At 36.8% G+C, this 14,014-nt stretch overlaps 2 protein-coding genes across 4 annotated transcripts; one reads left to right on the top strand and one right to left on the bottom strand.

Annotated features, from left to right (window-relative positions):
- The first annotated feature begins 655 nt into the window (after window positions 1-655).
- On the top strand, window positions 656-7,977 carry LOC106348461 (transmembrane protein 50A-like). Of its 3 annotated transcripts, none has more exons than XM_048756866.1 (4): window positions 656-895; window positions 962-1,049; window positions 6,672-6,824; window positions 7,639-7,977. In XM_048756866.1, the coding sequence occupies exons 1-4, from the start codon at window positions 763-765 to the stop codon at window positions 7,670-7,672; spliced, it is 408 nt and encodes a 135-aa protein (XP_048612823.1). In that variant the 5' UTR covers window positions 656-762; the 3' UTR covers window positions 7,673-7,977. The 3 variants fall into 3 exon arrangements, with proteins under 3 accessions (XP_048612823.1, XP_048612824.1, XP_013643665.1); XM_013788211.3 differs by lacking the exons at window positions 656-895; window positions 962-1,049 and adding exons at window positions 6,041-6,359; window positions 6,426-6,513; XM_048756867.1 differs by lacking the exon at window positions 7,639-7,977 and having other exon boundaries at window positions 6,514-6,730.
- A 2,231-nt stretch (window positions 7,978-10,208) lies between these two features.
- BNAC05G27230D (O-fucosyltransferase 10) lies at window positions 10,209-13,560 on the bottom strand. The gene is made up of 10 exons (XM_013788199.3): window positions 13,026-13,560; window positions 12,848-12,938; window positions 12,589-12,662; window positions 12,394-12,482; window positions 12,108-12,305; window positions 11,823-12,027; window positions 11,563-11,730; window positions 11,311-11,478; window positions 11,033-11,223; window positions 10,209-10,843 (listed from the first exon to the last, which is right to left on the bottom strand). Exons 1-10 carry the CDS (start codon window positions 13,368-13,370, stop codon window positions 10,612-10,614), a joined length of 1,761 nt encoding a protein of 586 aa, XP_013643653.1. The 5' UTR covers window positions 13,371-13,560; the 3' UTR covers window positions 10,209-10,611.
- Between the last annotated feature and the right edge of the window lie 454 nt (window positions 13,561-14,014).

The raw sequence follows: 14,014 nt of genomic DNA, 5'->3' as shown, positions 1-14,014 counted from the left end.
GGAAGTTTCCATATTTTCCGGATTTGCCTAGAATATGTATATTACCTTACGCAGAATACAGTAGAGTAGATGGAAAATATATTATTCCTTCAGGCGTCACATAAGGTAAATGGAATAACATGTTATGGCACATAATCTAGATAAGGTATATTATTGAGTTGTGGCTATATATCGTTATCAAGCTGTAGGTATACTGAAGACATCTTTCTTGATTATAACGTTTCGAAATATATCTTGGTTATAATATATAAGAAAGGCTAGTTTACATTGTATACCCAAGATATATCTATGTATAAAACTTAGTATCTGATTTCTAGACTAACTAGATGACCAGAATGAGTATTCTAACTGTAGTTAGAAGATAAAATAAAATATGATTCCACTTTAAAAAAAAAAAACTTTTAAACATATATATTGTCATACTTATGTTTCCAATAGTTTTCATATTTTTTAACATTTTTAAAATTCAGTTTACTATTTTAACAATAAAAAAGAGTAAAAATTGTACAGAATTGCCCAAAATATCAGAAATTCTATTGTGACAAATAAAATTCAAATATCTCATTTTTCCAATTTTCCCTAAATTCAATTCTCACTCAAAAACCACAAAACATTATCTCTTTAAATAGGTTTCGGAGTTGAACCAAAAAACAAAGTTTTCGGAAAATTAATAGGGGCGACCGTGAGTATTCGTTGTAACAAAGATTGTTAAAATTTTCACTGCACGGGTGTTAGATCCGATCTGAAACCGATCTTCTGGCGATGGACTTAGCTGAACTTTGGGCGATTTTCGGGCCGGGTTTCTCCGGCGCTGTTTTCGGCACCGGCTGGTGGTTTTGGGTCGACGCCGTCGTATGCAGCTCCATCCAAGTTCCCTTCCTCCACTACCTTCCCGGTAAAACTATCTCTCACAAATAACCCTCCCGGGGTAAATCTGATTTAGGGTTTCCGTTTAACGCAGGCATATTCGCCTCTCTCGGAGCATTGATGTTCAATTGCGTCAGAAAAGAAGATATCGATTACTCTCCTTATGACGAAGGCGAATGGAGGTTTCTTTTCCATTCCTCTCTTCGTTGACTTGGAATCATGTTTTCTTTTCGAATCAGAAGACTTTGATAAAATCGAGCTTTTCGCTGAGATTAATGTATATGATGACAATAATGTAATTAATTAAGATTTAAATTTCAACTTGTTAAAATAAAAATTTGTAAGCTAATTTATTTACCTCTCATATTGAAGAACGTCTTCGCAGTTGGTGAGCAAATATGTTTGCAAATGACTGTGCTCCTGCTCAGTAAGTCGACGGTCCTTTGGTTTTAAGCTAAGTCGTCCAACGTCTGTGAAAATGTCTGGAACCGTAACATGATATGTTGCCCGTTCGCCTCTATCATCATGCCGAGCAGGTCTTCTGTTTTTGGTCTGAACTTCTGCTGGAAAGTAGTACTCGGTAAAGTTTGAAGTTTCTTCATTGATCATCTGTGCGACTATAGAACCTTCCACCCTACTTAAATTTTTCACCATCTTCTTCAAATGGAACATATACCGCTCATACAGATACATCCATCTATACTGCACAGGACCACCAAGTTCCAATTCTCTTGCCAGGTGAATAACAAGATGCTCCATAACATCAAAAAATGAGGGAAGAAATATCTTCTCAAGGTTGCACTGAATCACGGCTATGTTAGTCTTCAAATTTTCAATACCTTCAAGAGTCACTGATCTCGTGCATAAATCGCGGAAGAAACAACTTATCCCTGCAATTGCTTCATGAACATTTCGTGCTAATAGTTCCTTGAAGGCGAACGGAAGGAGGCGCTGCATCATTACATGGCAATCGTGGCTTTTCAAGGCAGTAAACTTTCCTTTTCTGTCGATACAGTTACGCAAATTTGATGCGTAACCGTCTGGAAATTCCACATCGTTTGAAATCCAATCAAAGAACGCATCTTTTCCCTCTGCATCAAGTCGGTATATGAGAAAAGGAGCCCTACCATTCTCATCAACATGAAGTTCTGAACGAGCACATCAATCTTCAGCCAAATTATAATTTGTTTTAATGCCCATCAATCTTGTAGCAGATGATAAAGCTGAATGACCATCTCTGCAACCTTCGTACAATGGTTGCTTTCCAGCATCCAACATATCATAAAATCTACTAGCTTGTGCATTGGGTAAATTTTCCCCTCTAAAATGATCATTTACCATCTCCTCAGTACCTACACCATAATCTACATCCATTCTAATTGGTTCTTCTAATCTAACCGCTGGCTGAGGTTCGCTAGTACTACCATGTTCATAATCAGTTTCTCCATGATGATACCAAATTTTGTAACTTCGTGTAAACCCACTCAAATATAGATGAGTCCAAACATCCCACTCTTTAATAACCTTTCTATTTTTACAATTAGAGCAAAGACATCTTAACATACCTGTTTTTGCTTCCGGTTGTCGGTGAACTAACCCCATGAATTCGGTTATACCTCGTTGGTATTCTTCCGGAAGCAATCTCGTGTTCGGATCCAAATGAGGTCGATCGATCCAAGAACGAAAATAATTTGAAGAAGACATATTTTTTATGAATCAAATTCGTGTGTAAATAGAGTAAGAGAGAGGATGAAGATATGGAGTGAATGAAGAGGAAGAGGATTGCTTGTATTTATAGTTTAAATCCTACCGACAGACCGAGGAAATTCCGACGGAATTCCGACGCCAACGGCTAGTTCGTCGGAATTTCCTTGGAATTTTGTAAAATCCCCCAACGGCTCTCCAACGGCTATAATATTTCCTCAGAATTCATCGGTTTTTTCCGAGGAACACATTTTTCCTCGGAATTTCTTCGGAATATTCCGACGGATTGATATTTCCTCGGAATTCCATCGGTATATTCCGAAGAAATTCCGACGAAACCAAATTTTGTGTTTCCTCGGAATTTCCTCGGAAATTCCTCGGGATATTCCGAGGATTTCATTTTCCGTCGGAATTTCCGTCAGAATACCGCTGTTTTCTTGTAGTGGAAACGTGAGCTCACTGAGGCGAGTTGAGCCAATACGGTTGCCTTCAACGCCATACCGATTCTTGACCGCAGAAAGCGTGGTTTAACATTACGCGGCCGTTGAAACGTGAAATCGTCTGACCCAAAAATCGGTCATTCTACGTTTATACACAATCTTCTTCTCTCTTTTCCGACAAGACAACAAAAGTTGTGATTGCTTTTCCTCAAATTCACTTAACCGAAACCAAATCACCAGAATCAAGCTCATCCATCACTTGCAAATCCAAATTGAAGCAGATTCAGGTAAAAGCCAACCAACTGCTCAAAGTACGGTGAGATTGTGACTGTCGGTGGTTTGGCTTCGTCGACCTCGAACATGGATGAAATCAATTGGGTTCATTTGGATTTTGAAAATTAAAGGAAAAAACTGAAAGTAAAACCCAGAAAAATCGAGCTATTACATGATGTTATGGTTATCATCACTCTGTCTGACCGATCATGTCCTTTTTGTGTGTGTGTGTCTGCTAACACCGATCATCTCCTTCTCTTCATATTCCACAATCTGATGTTTCTTTTTGGGCTTTACTAGTCTCCTCCAAATCATCTATTGGGTCAAACAATCAATTATATATGTACGACCCATTTCCACAAACTAAGTCTCCAAAAGCTTATTTTTTGTTGTTTCAATATCATTAAAGTGGCTAGTGGTCTTATATTGCTTTTGTAACTCTTACCGTATAAGTAAGAGGATAGTTTAATGATAATACAGATGATGTAAATAAGTGAGAGGCTAGTTTTTGTTCTGTAAAATCGAGCAATATTACTGTGTATATACAAATTGATGACTAAAGATAAACATGAATGCACAAAATCAATACATTTACATGGGACATAAAAATTTATTTTACATAAACATGTATTATGCATAAAAATTAGTAATACACATATAAATAGAGCATAAAAGTACGAAAAATTCCTCCTCGCGTACTTTCCGATTTTTTCCCGATTTTTCAATAAATCGCTAGGCTCTAGTATGCCGCACGCGTAGCGCCTAACGAGTTTCCGAACAAAGAAAATAATAAACACTAGAACTTGATCCGCGCCCCCGCGCGGGTGCTTGATTTAATTTTTGTTTAACATAAAATCATAAACCACTGGTTTGATAAAAAAAAATTCATACATATAGAATATAATATATTATTTTATAATATAGATGTTTGATAATTTTTTTTTATTTATACATAATATTATATTATTTTTTATAACTTAATGCAATTTGATGTAATTGTACTATTCATATATTGATCTGTTGTTTTTTTTGTGAATTTATTTTCAAAAGAAAAAAAATACCTAAAATTTTAATTTTTGCATTAGTTTTCTATGAATTATCTTTAATTTTATGATATTTTATTTTCTTGAAAATTGAACTCTCGAATTTTTTATATTTGATTAAACTAAATAAAGTAATGGTATATTTAAAATTCTTTTATATAATATATACTATATATTTCAGTTGTGTTTTTATTTTCACTATAAAGAAACAACAACCATTGCAAGTAATTAATTTAAATTGATTTTAAATGTAGTGGCATAATCTGTAAATAAAAAAATACAAAAAGGAAATATGTCATTTATTATAAATGCAATGATTAAATGTGTAAATAAAAGAAAGTAATAAATCTGTTATCCATGTTTCCAAACAATTCTCATTTTTTTTTATCTTTGTTTCCAAACAGTACTAAAGGTACTTCAGTTTTAATAATATAGATGTAGGCCAAGTTGGAGTTGAAACTAATATATGAGATCTTCAGAGACGCTTCGAAAAAACAAATATTCAAGGATCTGAATCTAAATAATAATTTTACGGATTCATATACTGAAATTATAGTTTGGATATCCAGATTCCAATATTTTAAAATCTCGGAAAAATAAATATGTATGTTAGAACAAAACTATATAAAGTATTTTTTGTTTAACTCAAAATTTTATTAAATCTTTTATAACGAAACACATCGTGGATAACAAAAGCTGGTAGAAAATGATAATATCTACAGAAACAATAGCCCAAAAGAAAGATACAATAACAGTGAGGTAGGATAATACGAAAAATAAGCATTAGAGAGCCATCGATACTAAAACTGGGATTGATGGACTGAACATAACTCGCAGACACTCCAAAATAACATGAGACCGAAGATAACCAAAGAACCAATGACCTAGGTAAACCCAACCCTGAAGGGTACACCACCAAGTCCAAACAGGCACAACATCGGTACATGCATGTGTGAGGATAAACTTAAATCAACACCAGAGACTGTTGCAAACCGGAGCCGAGACAAAACCAAGTCAAAACCAAACACCTAGGCTCAAGGACACACATACTTGAAACGCTAAAGGGGAAAACACTAGTGAATATTTACATGTCTTACATGCGGACACTAGTTAGGCAGAATATCAATCTACATAGCTCAAACTGGTCAACTCCTCGCAAGAGAAAACATGCAAATCAAACCCACTGCTTTGTCTAGAAACGTTCGCCCAATACATAGTGGATAAAAGAGAGGTCGCGTTTCGCCCGATACACAGTGGACAAAAGAGAGGTCTAGTAGATACTTCCACAACAACTACACCTCACACTAACGAATCCAAAAAACTAGAACAAGACGAAAAAACTAATTGACCATAACTGTAACTAACCAATGAGAAACAAAAGCACCACAACCTAATTCTAAAGCAGCCTTAGCTTGACAACAAAAATAATTCTATAGATCCTGATCGTTAAAACCAGTGAGAGATATAAACTAACAAAAGGGAAACCTTCGCCCAAAACCACCATAAACCATACAAAACATATATGAGAAGTACCGCCAATCACGGAGAAAAATTGGCGACTATGGAATTTTTTTTTCTTTTCTTTTTTTTCATGGGTACGGCGGCTTAACTTAGCTATATAAAAATAATTTAAAATAACTAAAATTTTATGTACTAGAGAATTGAGCTGAATGGATATGGGCTATGGGCTATGGGCTTTTGTCTAATTGACATGTCTAAATTCAATTCTCAATCAAAAACCACCAAAACATTATCTCTTTAAATAGGTTTTGGAGTTAAACAGAAAAAAAAGGTTTTCGGAAAATTAATAGGGGCGACAGTGAGTATTCGTTGTAACAAAGATTGTTAAAATTTTCACTGCACGGGTGTTAGATCCGATCTGAAACCGATCATCTAGCGATGGACTTAGCTGAACTTTGGGCGATTTTCGGGCCGGGTTTCTCCGGCGCTGTTTTCGGCACCGGCTGGTGGTTTTGGGTCGACGCCGTCGTATGCAGCTCCATCCAAGTTCCCTTCCTCCACTACCTTCCCGGTAAAACTATCTCTCACAAATAACCCTCCCGGGGTAAATCTGATTTAGGGTTTCCGTTTAACGCAGGCATATTCGCCTCCCTCGGAGCATTGATGTTCAATTGCGTCAGAAAAGAAGATATCGATTACTCTCCTTATGACGAAGGCGAATGGAGGTTTCTTTTCGTTGACTTGGATTCATGTTTTCTTTTCGAATCAGAAGGCTTTGATAAAATCGAGCTTTTAGCTGTATTCATTGGAGGATCCTTGCTCCCACAGTTCATTAGTTGATACTGATTTTGCTTCAACTTGTATATTTGAATGATTGCTACAGGTTGAAGCTATGGCTTTTCATAGCGTATGTCGTGGCGTTTGTTTCCCTAGCTGCTTCTGTTGGTTTGCTGATTCAAGATTCGGTCGTCAAAACTGGGCCTTCCACCTGGACTGGTGTCGCCGGTGTCTTTCAATGTGTATTTGTATTGATAAGGTAACACTTTGCATGTTCCGTCAATACTTGAAGGTTGTTATTCTTTGTTTTCAATGCATTTTTAGATTGAGAAGACTGAACCCAAACAGTTGTAGAATATTCTCTTATGACTACAACTTTCCTCTAGGAATCATCCTTACAATCCATACTACATCATTATATAAAAGTGTGTTTTCTTGTTTTTCTCCAATCTAGAACTAGATTATATGGGTATAACTTTTATGTTATTTGAATTTGCAATGAGACTTTCAATAAGAGAAAAAGACAAAAATAGCACTAAATCAAGTTTATGTTCCCAAACTAGCACTCAAGGTCAAAAGTCACAAACTTAGGGTTTAGAATTAAAGGGTGGGGTTTAGGATTTAGGATTTAGGATTTAGGATTTAGGATTTAGGATTTAGGATTTAGGATTTAGGATTTAGGATTTAGGATTTAGGATTTAGGGTTTAGGGTTTAGGGTTTAGGGTTTAGGGTTTAGGGTTTAGGGTTTAGGGTTTAGGGTTTAGGGTTTAGGGTTTATGGTTTATGGTTTATGGTTTAGAGTTTAGGGTTTAAAGTTTAGGGTTTAGAGTTGAGAAATGAGGTTTTGGGGATAAGATTTCAAATTTTGAAAAATAAAAAAATTAAAATTTTCAAAGGATAAACTTAGAAAGGTGCTATTTTGGTCATTTTAGATTTTGAGTGCTATTTTTGTGATATAAACTTAGAAATGTGCTATTTTGGAGATTTGCCATTTCAATAATATCATTTTATATTCTTGTACTGCAATTCTAAGGTATATGTATCTGGGCGCTGACTAAAACTGTTTTGGCAGTGGGCTAATGTATTGGACATCACACTCCGAGTAAGTAGACTCGCAGGCAAATACTTACTCCAACGCAGATACATGTGGTGACAACTTAAGAATGCCTCTCGTTTCTTCTTCTCTGTAAATTCTTGTGTCTTGTCTGGTCAAGCTTTGTGTTGTGTGCTAGATTCCTCCATTGCAGTGGTGTGTGTTTGTTTTAAACTTTGTCGTTCCAAGCTTGGTTTAAGTCGTAGCTTCCTATGCAGAGGATGGATAGAAAAAAATCTTCAACTTTGTGTGAATGTTATTGAACGCCTTGTCGAGTGCTCCGTCTCTTAATTGCATTCGCGTGAAAGATTGGCAACATTTACCTTGTATTTTGATTAAAATTGTCGCAACAGCTTCAGGCCAAATTCTTTGGTTGGTTTTTCTAGATACTGAAACTCCAATCATGTGATCGGCAAGAATCATAAAAAAAAAAAATGAAAAGGAGAAACTTTTAAGTCTTTAATTTGGACATACTAACCTAACCAGATGTCTGAGCTGTCTCAGAAAAAAAAGAAAGATAGTAGACAAGATGTTCACATCGAAACACTTGCCAACAAAATATAAATTAGTGTATGGTAAATGTGAGTATACCGAAAGGAAATTGATTCTCTGTGTAATCGGTTCTTATGGTCTGGGGACATTCAGAAGCGATGTGTAGCGTCTCGTGGCAGTCTAGCGGTTTACTGAAATCAGAGGGGAGACTGGGGTCGAGGAATTTCGAAGTTTGGAACAAAGCGTTGAATATCAAGCTAATTTGGCTCCTTTTTTGCATCTACCACTTCTTTGTGGGTTGCTTAGATGAGAGAGCACAAACTTAAACAACGGAATATTTGGTCGTTTGAAGCAAAAGAAACAGATTTGTGGATTTAGAAAACTCTCCTATCACTTTGATCTCTAGCGAGTCAGATGTTGAGTGGTAGAGTAGGAGATGGAAGGAAAATCAGTTTCTGGTATGATAATTGGTCTATTCATGGTCTTTTGGTTCGTTTCATTGACTCAAATGGACCACTCTTAATGGGTATCCAAGATCAATCAACCGTTGCTGAAGCGTTTTCTGTAAGGGACTGGCGGGCTCCTTCTCGAACTCGGAATCCGAATATTTCTTTTCTAAGGGCAACGCTTAGGGACTGGCCCCACCAAGCTGTCCCATCTGAACCGGATACATTCCTGTGGGGTCCTTCGAATAGCTGCAGTGATATTTTCTCTACAAAGAAAACTTGGGAATTTTTTAGGCCAAGGGCTGAGACAAAGGAGTGGTCACAGATGGTATGGTTCAAGAACATGGTTCCAAAAACTGTTTTTAATTTCTGGGTGGCTAATCTCAGTAGACTCCCAATAATGAGTGTTTGCACCAGTGGGGCTTGATGGACTCAGGAGTTTGTACTCTATGTTCCACTGACCAAGAATCAAGAGATCATCTGTTCAATAATTGCAGGTTCGCAGCAGGCGTTTGGGACCGCGTTAAACACAAACTTGGCTCCCCAGGGGTTCGAATTACATCATGGAATGACTTGATTGAATGGCTTCTTTTGAAGACTGGCTCAGTAAGGTGACGATATCTCAGAAAAATTGTGTGCCAAACAGGAGTCTACCTCATTTGGAAGGAGAAAAATGACATAAACTGGGAGGCCTCCATCAACGTCCATTGTCATATTCACCAAAATTGACAGGACAAAGAAAGACACTCTACTAGCAAGAAGACAAAACAAAGAGTGTGGAACCTAGTCTCTTTGTGGTTTTTTTATAGCTAACTCTAGTTGACTTTGGTTGTTCCAAACGTATAACTTCTCACTGGTTTTTTACCTTTTTTTTGCCATAGAAGTTCCCTACTTTTGCAGCTGATGTAACCAAATTTTTTTTGGTAATATAATTTACAATTATCAAAAAAAAAAGTGAGCATTTCCAGTGAAGATACAGCTAAGAAGTACTTTATAGTATCGTTGTTTGTATTTGATAGCATAACGTATTCCTCTATCGGAACTGATCATTGTATTATTGATTTACAATCGTAGATTACAAAATAATGTTCTTATTGTATGGATCCCTCGAGTAAGCAGTCATCTATTATCACTGATTCATTCAATTTGTAGAATGGACAAGTTTCTTCGACTTAAGTTTGTTATATGTAAATTAGAAATATTAGTCTCAAACAAGATAGTATAAAAGAGTCCAATATTTTAAGTTTGTGACAACTATATCATAATTTTTTGGCTTTACATGTAAAAAGTAAATAAAGCATGTCAGATAATTTTTGTGGTCCTGTTCGTTTAATAAACTCGCGTCAGCGGCTGCGATTCAAAAAAACAACTATGATCACGGCAAATGCATCACAGTCACGGCAAATCAGATTTTCTTTTTTCAGCCGCTACAGTAATTAATAACTGCCACATGCGACGCTGGAATTCACAGCAGCAGCGGCAACTCCTTTTTTTGTCTTCGATCGTTTCTTGGCGACTGACGCCAGTTTCGAGATCAATAAAGTTACTCCGGTTGTAGGTTTATTTATTGCCGCGACGCTGGTCGTGGCGTTTATAAAAAGAACATGGCTGTTGCAGATAAAAATTAAAACTAAAGACACTTCATACATCCCAAACAATCGTAACGAGATGTATTGTTTACAAACAATTAAGACAAATAAAATTTTCCAAAAGAGCGATGTAAAATTCTATACACTTAACAATTGAGGGGCACAACGTAAGTAATGAACAAAAAGATAAAACATTAAGTACAGAAAATCACACCCTTGTTTTTGCGACTGTCCTAGATCCTAAAAGACCAGAATACACCTTCAATTCTGAAGAGTTCTTACACTTTTTTTTGTGTATACATGTGAACTCCAAGTTTTCCTCAAAAATCTCCTCGATATCTGATTTGCTTGCTTTCAACAAGAGCGAAAACAACGTTCAGGACCTGGCTCAAAGCTAAAGTGCAAGTATCAAAAAGACTTTGGGACTACAGTCTTGCAGACGTCATGAGGTTGGAAGTTGGATGAAGAGCTCCAAGATTCTGGATGTTTCCGGTGGTCGAAAAATTGGAAGACAGATGAAAGATGCATTCACATTCGGGTAAAGGGTATGTGTAAATGGAAGTTTTCCGGTTGATCTTTCTGAGTCTAGGTACCATTACTCCCTTTCGATCGCTTTCCCCTAGCATCTGTTTCATCTCCTTCTTGAAAACTTCCCACCTGTTAAAGGATTCAGATGAAATATTTGTACAAACTCTTAATCAATAGTAAGTCTCATAGGAGCTTTAAAAGATGCCAAATTCATTTTCTTGATTATTTCTTTATCAAAGCTCAACAAAATGAACGTAAATATCTTCAGGCATCTGTTGCCTATACATATATACATATTATCTAGGAAGATTATAGTACCTCATTTCCATGTCCTGAAGAAGGAGAACGAGTTTTGGCTTGTCGGGTATGATAGTTTTTGCATGTCCACCGAAGAGGAATCTCCGATGGCCCATCAAAAAATGAGGAAAATTTCCTCCTTGAGTTGTCACAAACACTTCACTTAACAAACTCACTGTGTAGTCCAGAGCAGCCATTCTGGAAGAATATCCCTAAATAACCGGAGAAAGAAGAAAATATCAAATTTTACATGTAGCCGCCAACATAACTGCTTAGATTAATGGATTTTAAAGTTAAACCTCAAAGGGGGCAAGCTCCTCTGGAGTTGCGAGAGACTCTTTTGTGTAGAGACGAGGAAACATTTCCTGTAGAGGAGCCAAATGTTTCTCGGGTTGGTAGATTCTTCCCGAGGCCAAATATATGGAAGTGTTGTTATCGAATCCCATACCACGGAGCATCATACCGACCTATCCTGACGTGAAAACAGCAATTTGAAAGCTCACCAAAATAATAATACCTGAAAATAAAACTGAAACTGAAATGGTATTTACCTCTAATGGGGTAAGGGGACATTTTCCAATAACGCGGTTAAGGTCAGGCCTAATGACACGATCTCTTCGTTTGAACTTTCCTTTCCAACTTTTCTGCCGGATCACATCCATTTCAGATTTCTCAGCTCTTCCTCCTTCATAAAGACAACAAGAGAAGGCCACCATGTCCTAAAAACAAACAAAGTTTTTTTTTTAAAAAGAAAAAAAAAGTATTAAACAAGACTAAACTCTTGAGTGAGGCAAACCAAGAGAAAATTTACCTCCTCAAATCGAAGGTGGACTGCGACATACTTTCCCCCGGTGTCTGAGCTTTTCTCAACCATCCGATCAACTAACTTTTCAGCTAGTGTTGATATTGGTGAAGAAAACTTCAATGCTTTGTAATTAGCTATGCACCTTAAAAGTTGGATATACGGTGGAACACTCATCGCCAATCGATTTGCGAAAGGAGAAATCCGTATAACCCTGAGTTGAATAAACAAACCCCTTTCAGAAACATAAAGAGCTAAGTCACGTAACAGATTCAAGAGTAAAAATAAACCTACCCACGTTCCTTTAACATTGGATAGACTTCCCCATTATAATACTTGACAGTAGCCCAAGCTTGAACGCGAATAGTAGGGATACTTGTAAGATTGTAATCAAAACGGGCCATAACTTCATTCGGAACATGTCTCACAACTTTCACATATCTTTCGAGGCTAGATATGAAATGATCTTCGTCATAGATATCCCCAAAGGTGCTGCCAGAAAATTTGCAATTCTTAGTCCAATATATATTTTATTTAACAAGACTTGAGAAAGTAATGCAATTTTTTTCTGGCTTCTTACCTTGAATCCTTCCAAATGGCGTGAAATTCAAACTCCGGTATGACTAAGACTGCGTTTAAGAGTCCCGCTACAGCCACAGCATTGCAAATCTGAAGCAATCGAAAAAACAAAAAAACAAAAAAACAAAAAGCAAGACAACAACTTAGGACATAGTGGATAATAAAATCAATGGTTATAGTGAAAAGAAGGTGTTACCGCAGAACGTTGCTGATTAAGACCGCCATTTGCCTCCACAATCAAGTAACCACTAAGAGTAAGAGCAGATGATTCTGGAAAATTTCATCAAACACATTAGTGTGCAAAGCATTAAAAACTCTTCTTATAAGTAAGTCAGATTTGTCTAACGACGAACAAGAAAACTCTTAAATCATCTTATTCCCAGGCGATCCCAGAAACTGGGAAGCCACACAATTTAATAGTATCAAAATCTAAGGAAATTGGTTTGGCTCCTTACCTCCGTTAAGAGCAAGATGTGATGTAACTGTCGAATTGGGACAAGGTTTTTGCATTTTTGGTCTCCTTTTGTATTTCCACACAGAAGATAACTGGTTCCATAAACAGAAAGAAGCATTGACATACAAAATCAGAAAGCAAAAAGAAAAAAAAAACGGATTTTTTTTACTGTAAAAAACCTCGACGTCGGTGGAATTGTCAGCGAAAATGTCATCTCGGAGTTTCCAGTAAATCTCGGGGCTCCGATAAACAGACCCGGGAACATAGACCCAGCCGACGAGACCCGCGAAAGGACCGACACACATGAAAACCCCAGAAGCGTAAATCATAGGAAGGAGAAGCAAGTAACGAAGCTTTCTCCGGAAAGAGAAAGAAGAAGCTCTGAACAGAGTTTGCCGCCGTTGACGACGAGGGACCCGGCGGTTCGGAGATAGAGGTGGGCTTGGAGACTCGCTTCGGCAGCCATTGTCGCTACCTACAACACTATTATTGCTGTTTTGCTGGTGGTAGATTTTGCTTTTCATCGGAGACAAAAAAAAAAAAGCTTCGATTTTTATTTTAGAGGGAGAAAACAGGTAATGTATTAGAGAGAGATCTCTTGGAGTAGTAGCTACAGAGATATTTTTGGGAAGATGGATCTGTGGAAACTTCAGTACATTGAAGTTCTTTTTTCTGTTCTGACGCACAACAAAGACAGTGAGATTCTTAAAGAGGCGAAACATGATCACACTTGGAATATATTTATTTAATCACTTTTATATCCTTTTTTGTTGTTTGTCAAATTTTCGAAAGTTAATCTAATACGCCCCTCTAGCTGTCAAAAATAATAATCTGATTTATCCATGTTATGAAATATAATTTATCGTTGTGAAACTTAGGATTTAGAATCTGTAAGTTATGTATATTATTAATAAATAAATGTTCCCTTTATATAAATGTTACAAGAGAGATAAATGAAAATACAAGAATATGAAAGATTACAAATCATAAACATAAGTAAATTAGGAAAACTAGAAAAAAGGAAAGTCTCTTGACCGCCTTTCTCTCATACTCGGCCGACTCTCTCTCCTCTCTCTCTCTCTCCTGTGGTTTGGGCCTCTAATAGATCGGCCGGTTATGGACATCCATCAATTGATTTATAACACTCCCCCTTGGATGTCATAACCAT

This window comes from Brassica napus, chromosome C5, assembly GCF_020379485.1.
Source record: "Brassica napus cultivar Da-Ae chromosome C5, Da-Ae, whole genome shotgun sequence".
Taxonomy (NCBI): domain Eukaryota; kingdom Viridiplantae; phylum Streptophyta; class Magnoliopsida; order Brassicales; family Brassicaceae; genus Brassica; species Brassica napus.
The sequence above is the reverse complement of the archived record's forward strand: the minus strand, read 5'-3'. Positions and strand labels throughout refer to the sequence as shown.

Excerpts from the sequence above, each read along its gene's own strand:
- LOC106348461 (XM_048756866.1), top strand. The coding sequence starts at position 763 with ATGGACTTAGCTGAACTTTGGGCGATTTTCGGGCCGGGTTTCTCCGGC. Across the intron at positions 896-961 it reads CTTCCTCCACTACCTTCCCG|GCATATTCGCCTCTCTCGGA; the intron begins GTAAAACTATCT and ends CGTTTAACGCAG. Across the intron at positions 1,050-6,671 it reads TATGACGAAGGCGAATGGAG|GTTGAAGCTATGGCTTTTCA; the intron begins GTTTCTTTTCCA and ends TGATTGCTACAG.
- BNAC05G27230D (XM_013788199.3), bottom strand. The coding sequence starts at position 13,370 with ATGAAAAGCAAAATCTACCACCAGCAAAACAGCAATAATAGTGTTGTA. Across the intron at positions 11,731-11,822 it reads TCCACCTTCGATTTGAGGAG|GACATGGTGGCCTTCTCTTG; the intron begins GTAAATTTTCTC and ends GTTTGTTTTTAG. Across the intron at positions 11,224-11,310 it reads AGGAGCTTGCCCCCTTTGAG|GGATATTCTTCCAGAATGGC; the intron begins GTTTAACTTTAA and ends CCGGTTATTTAG.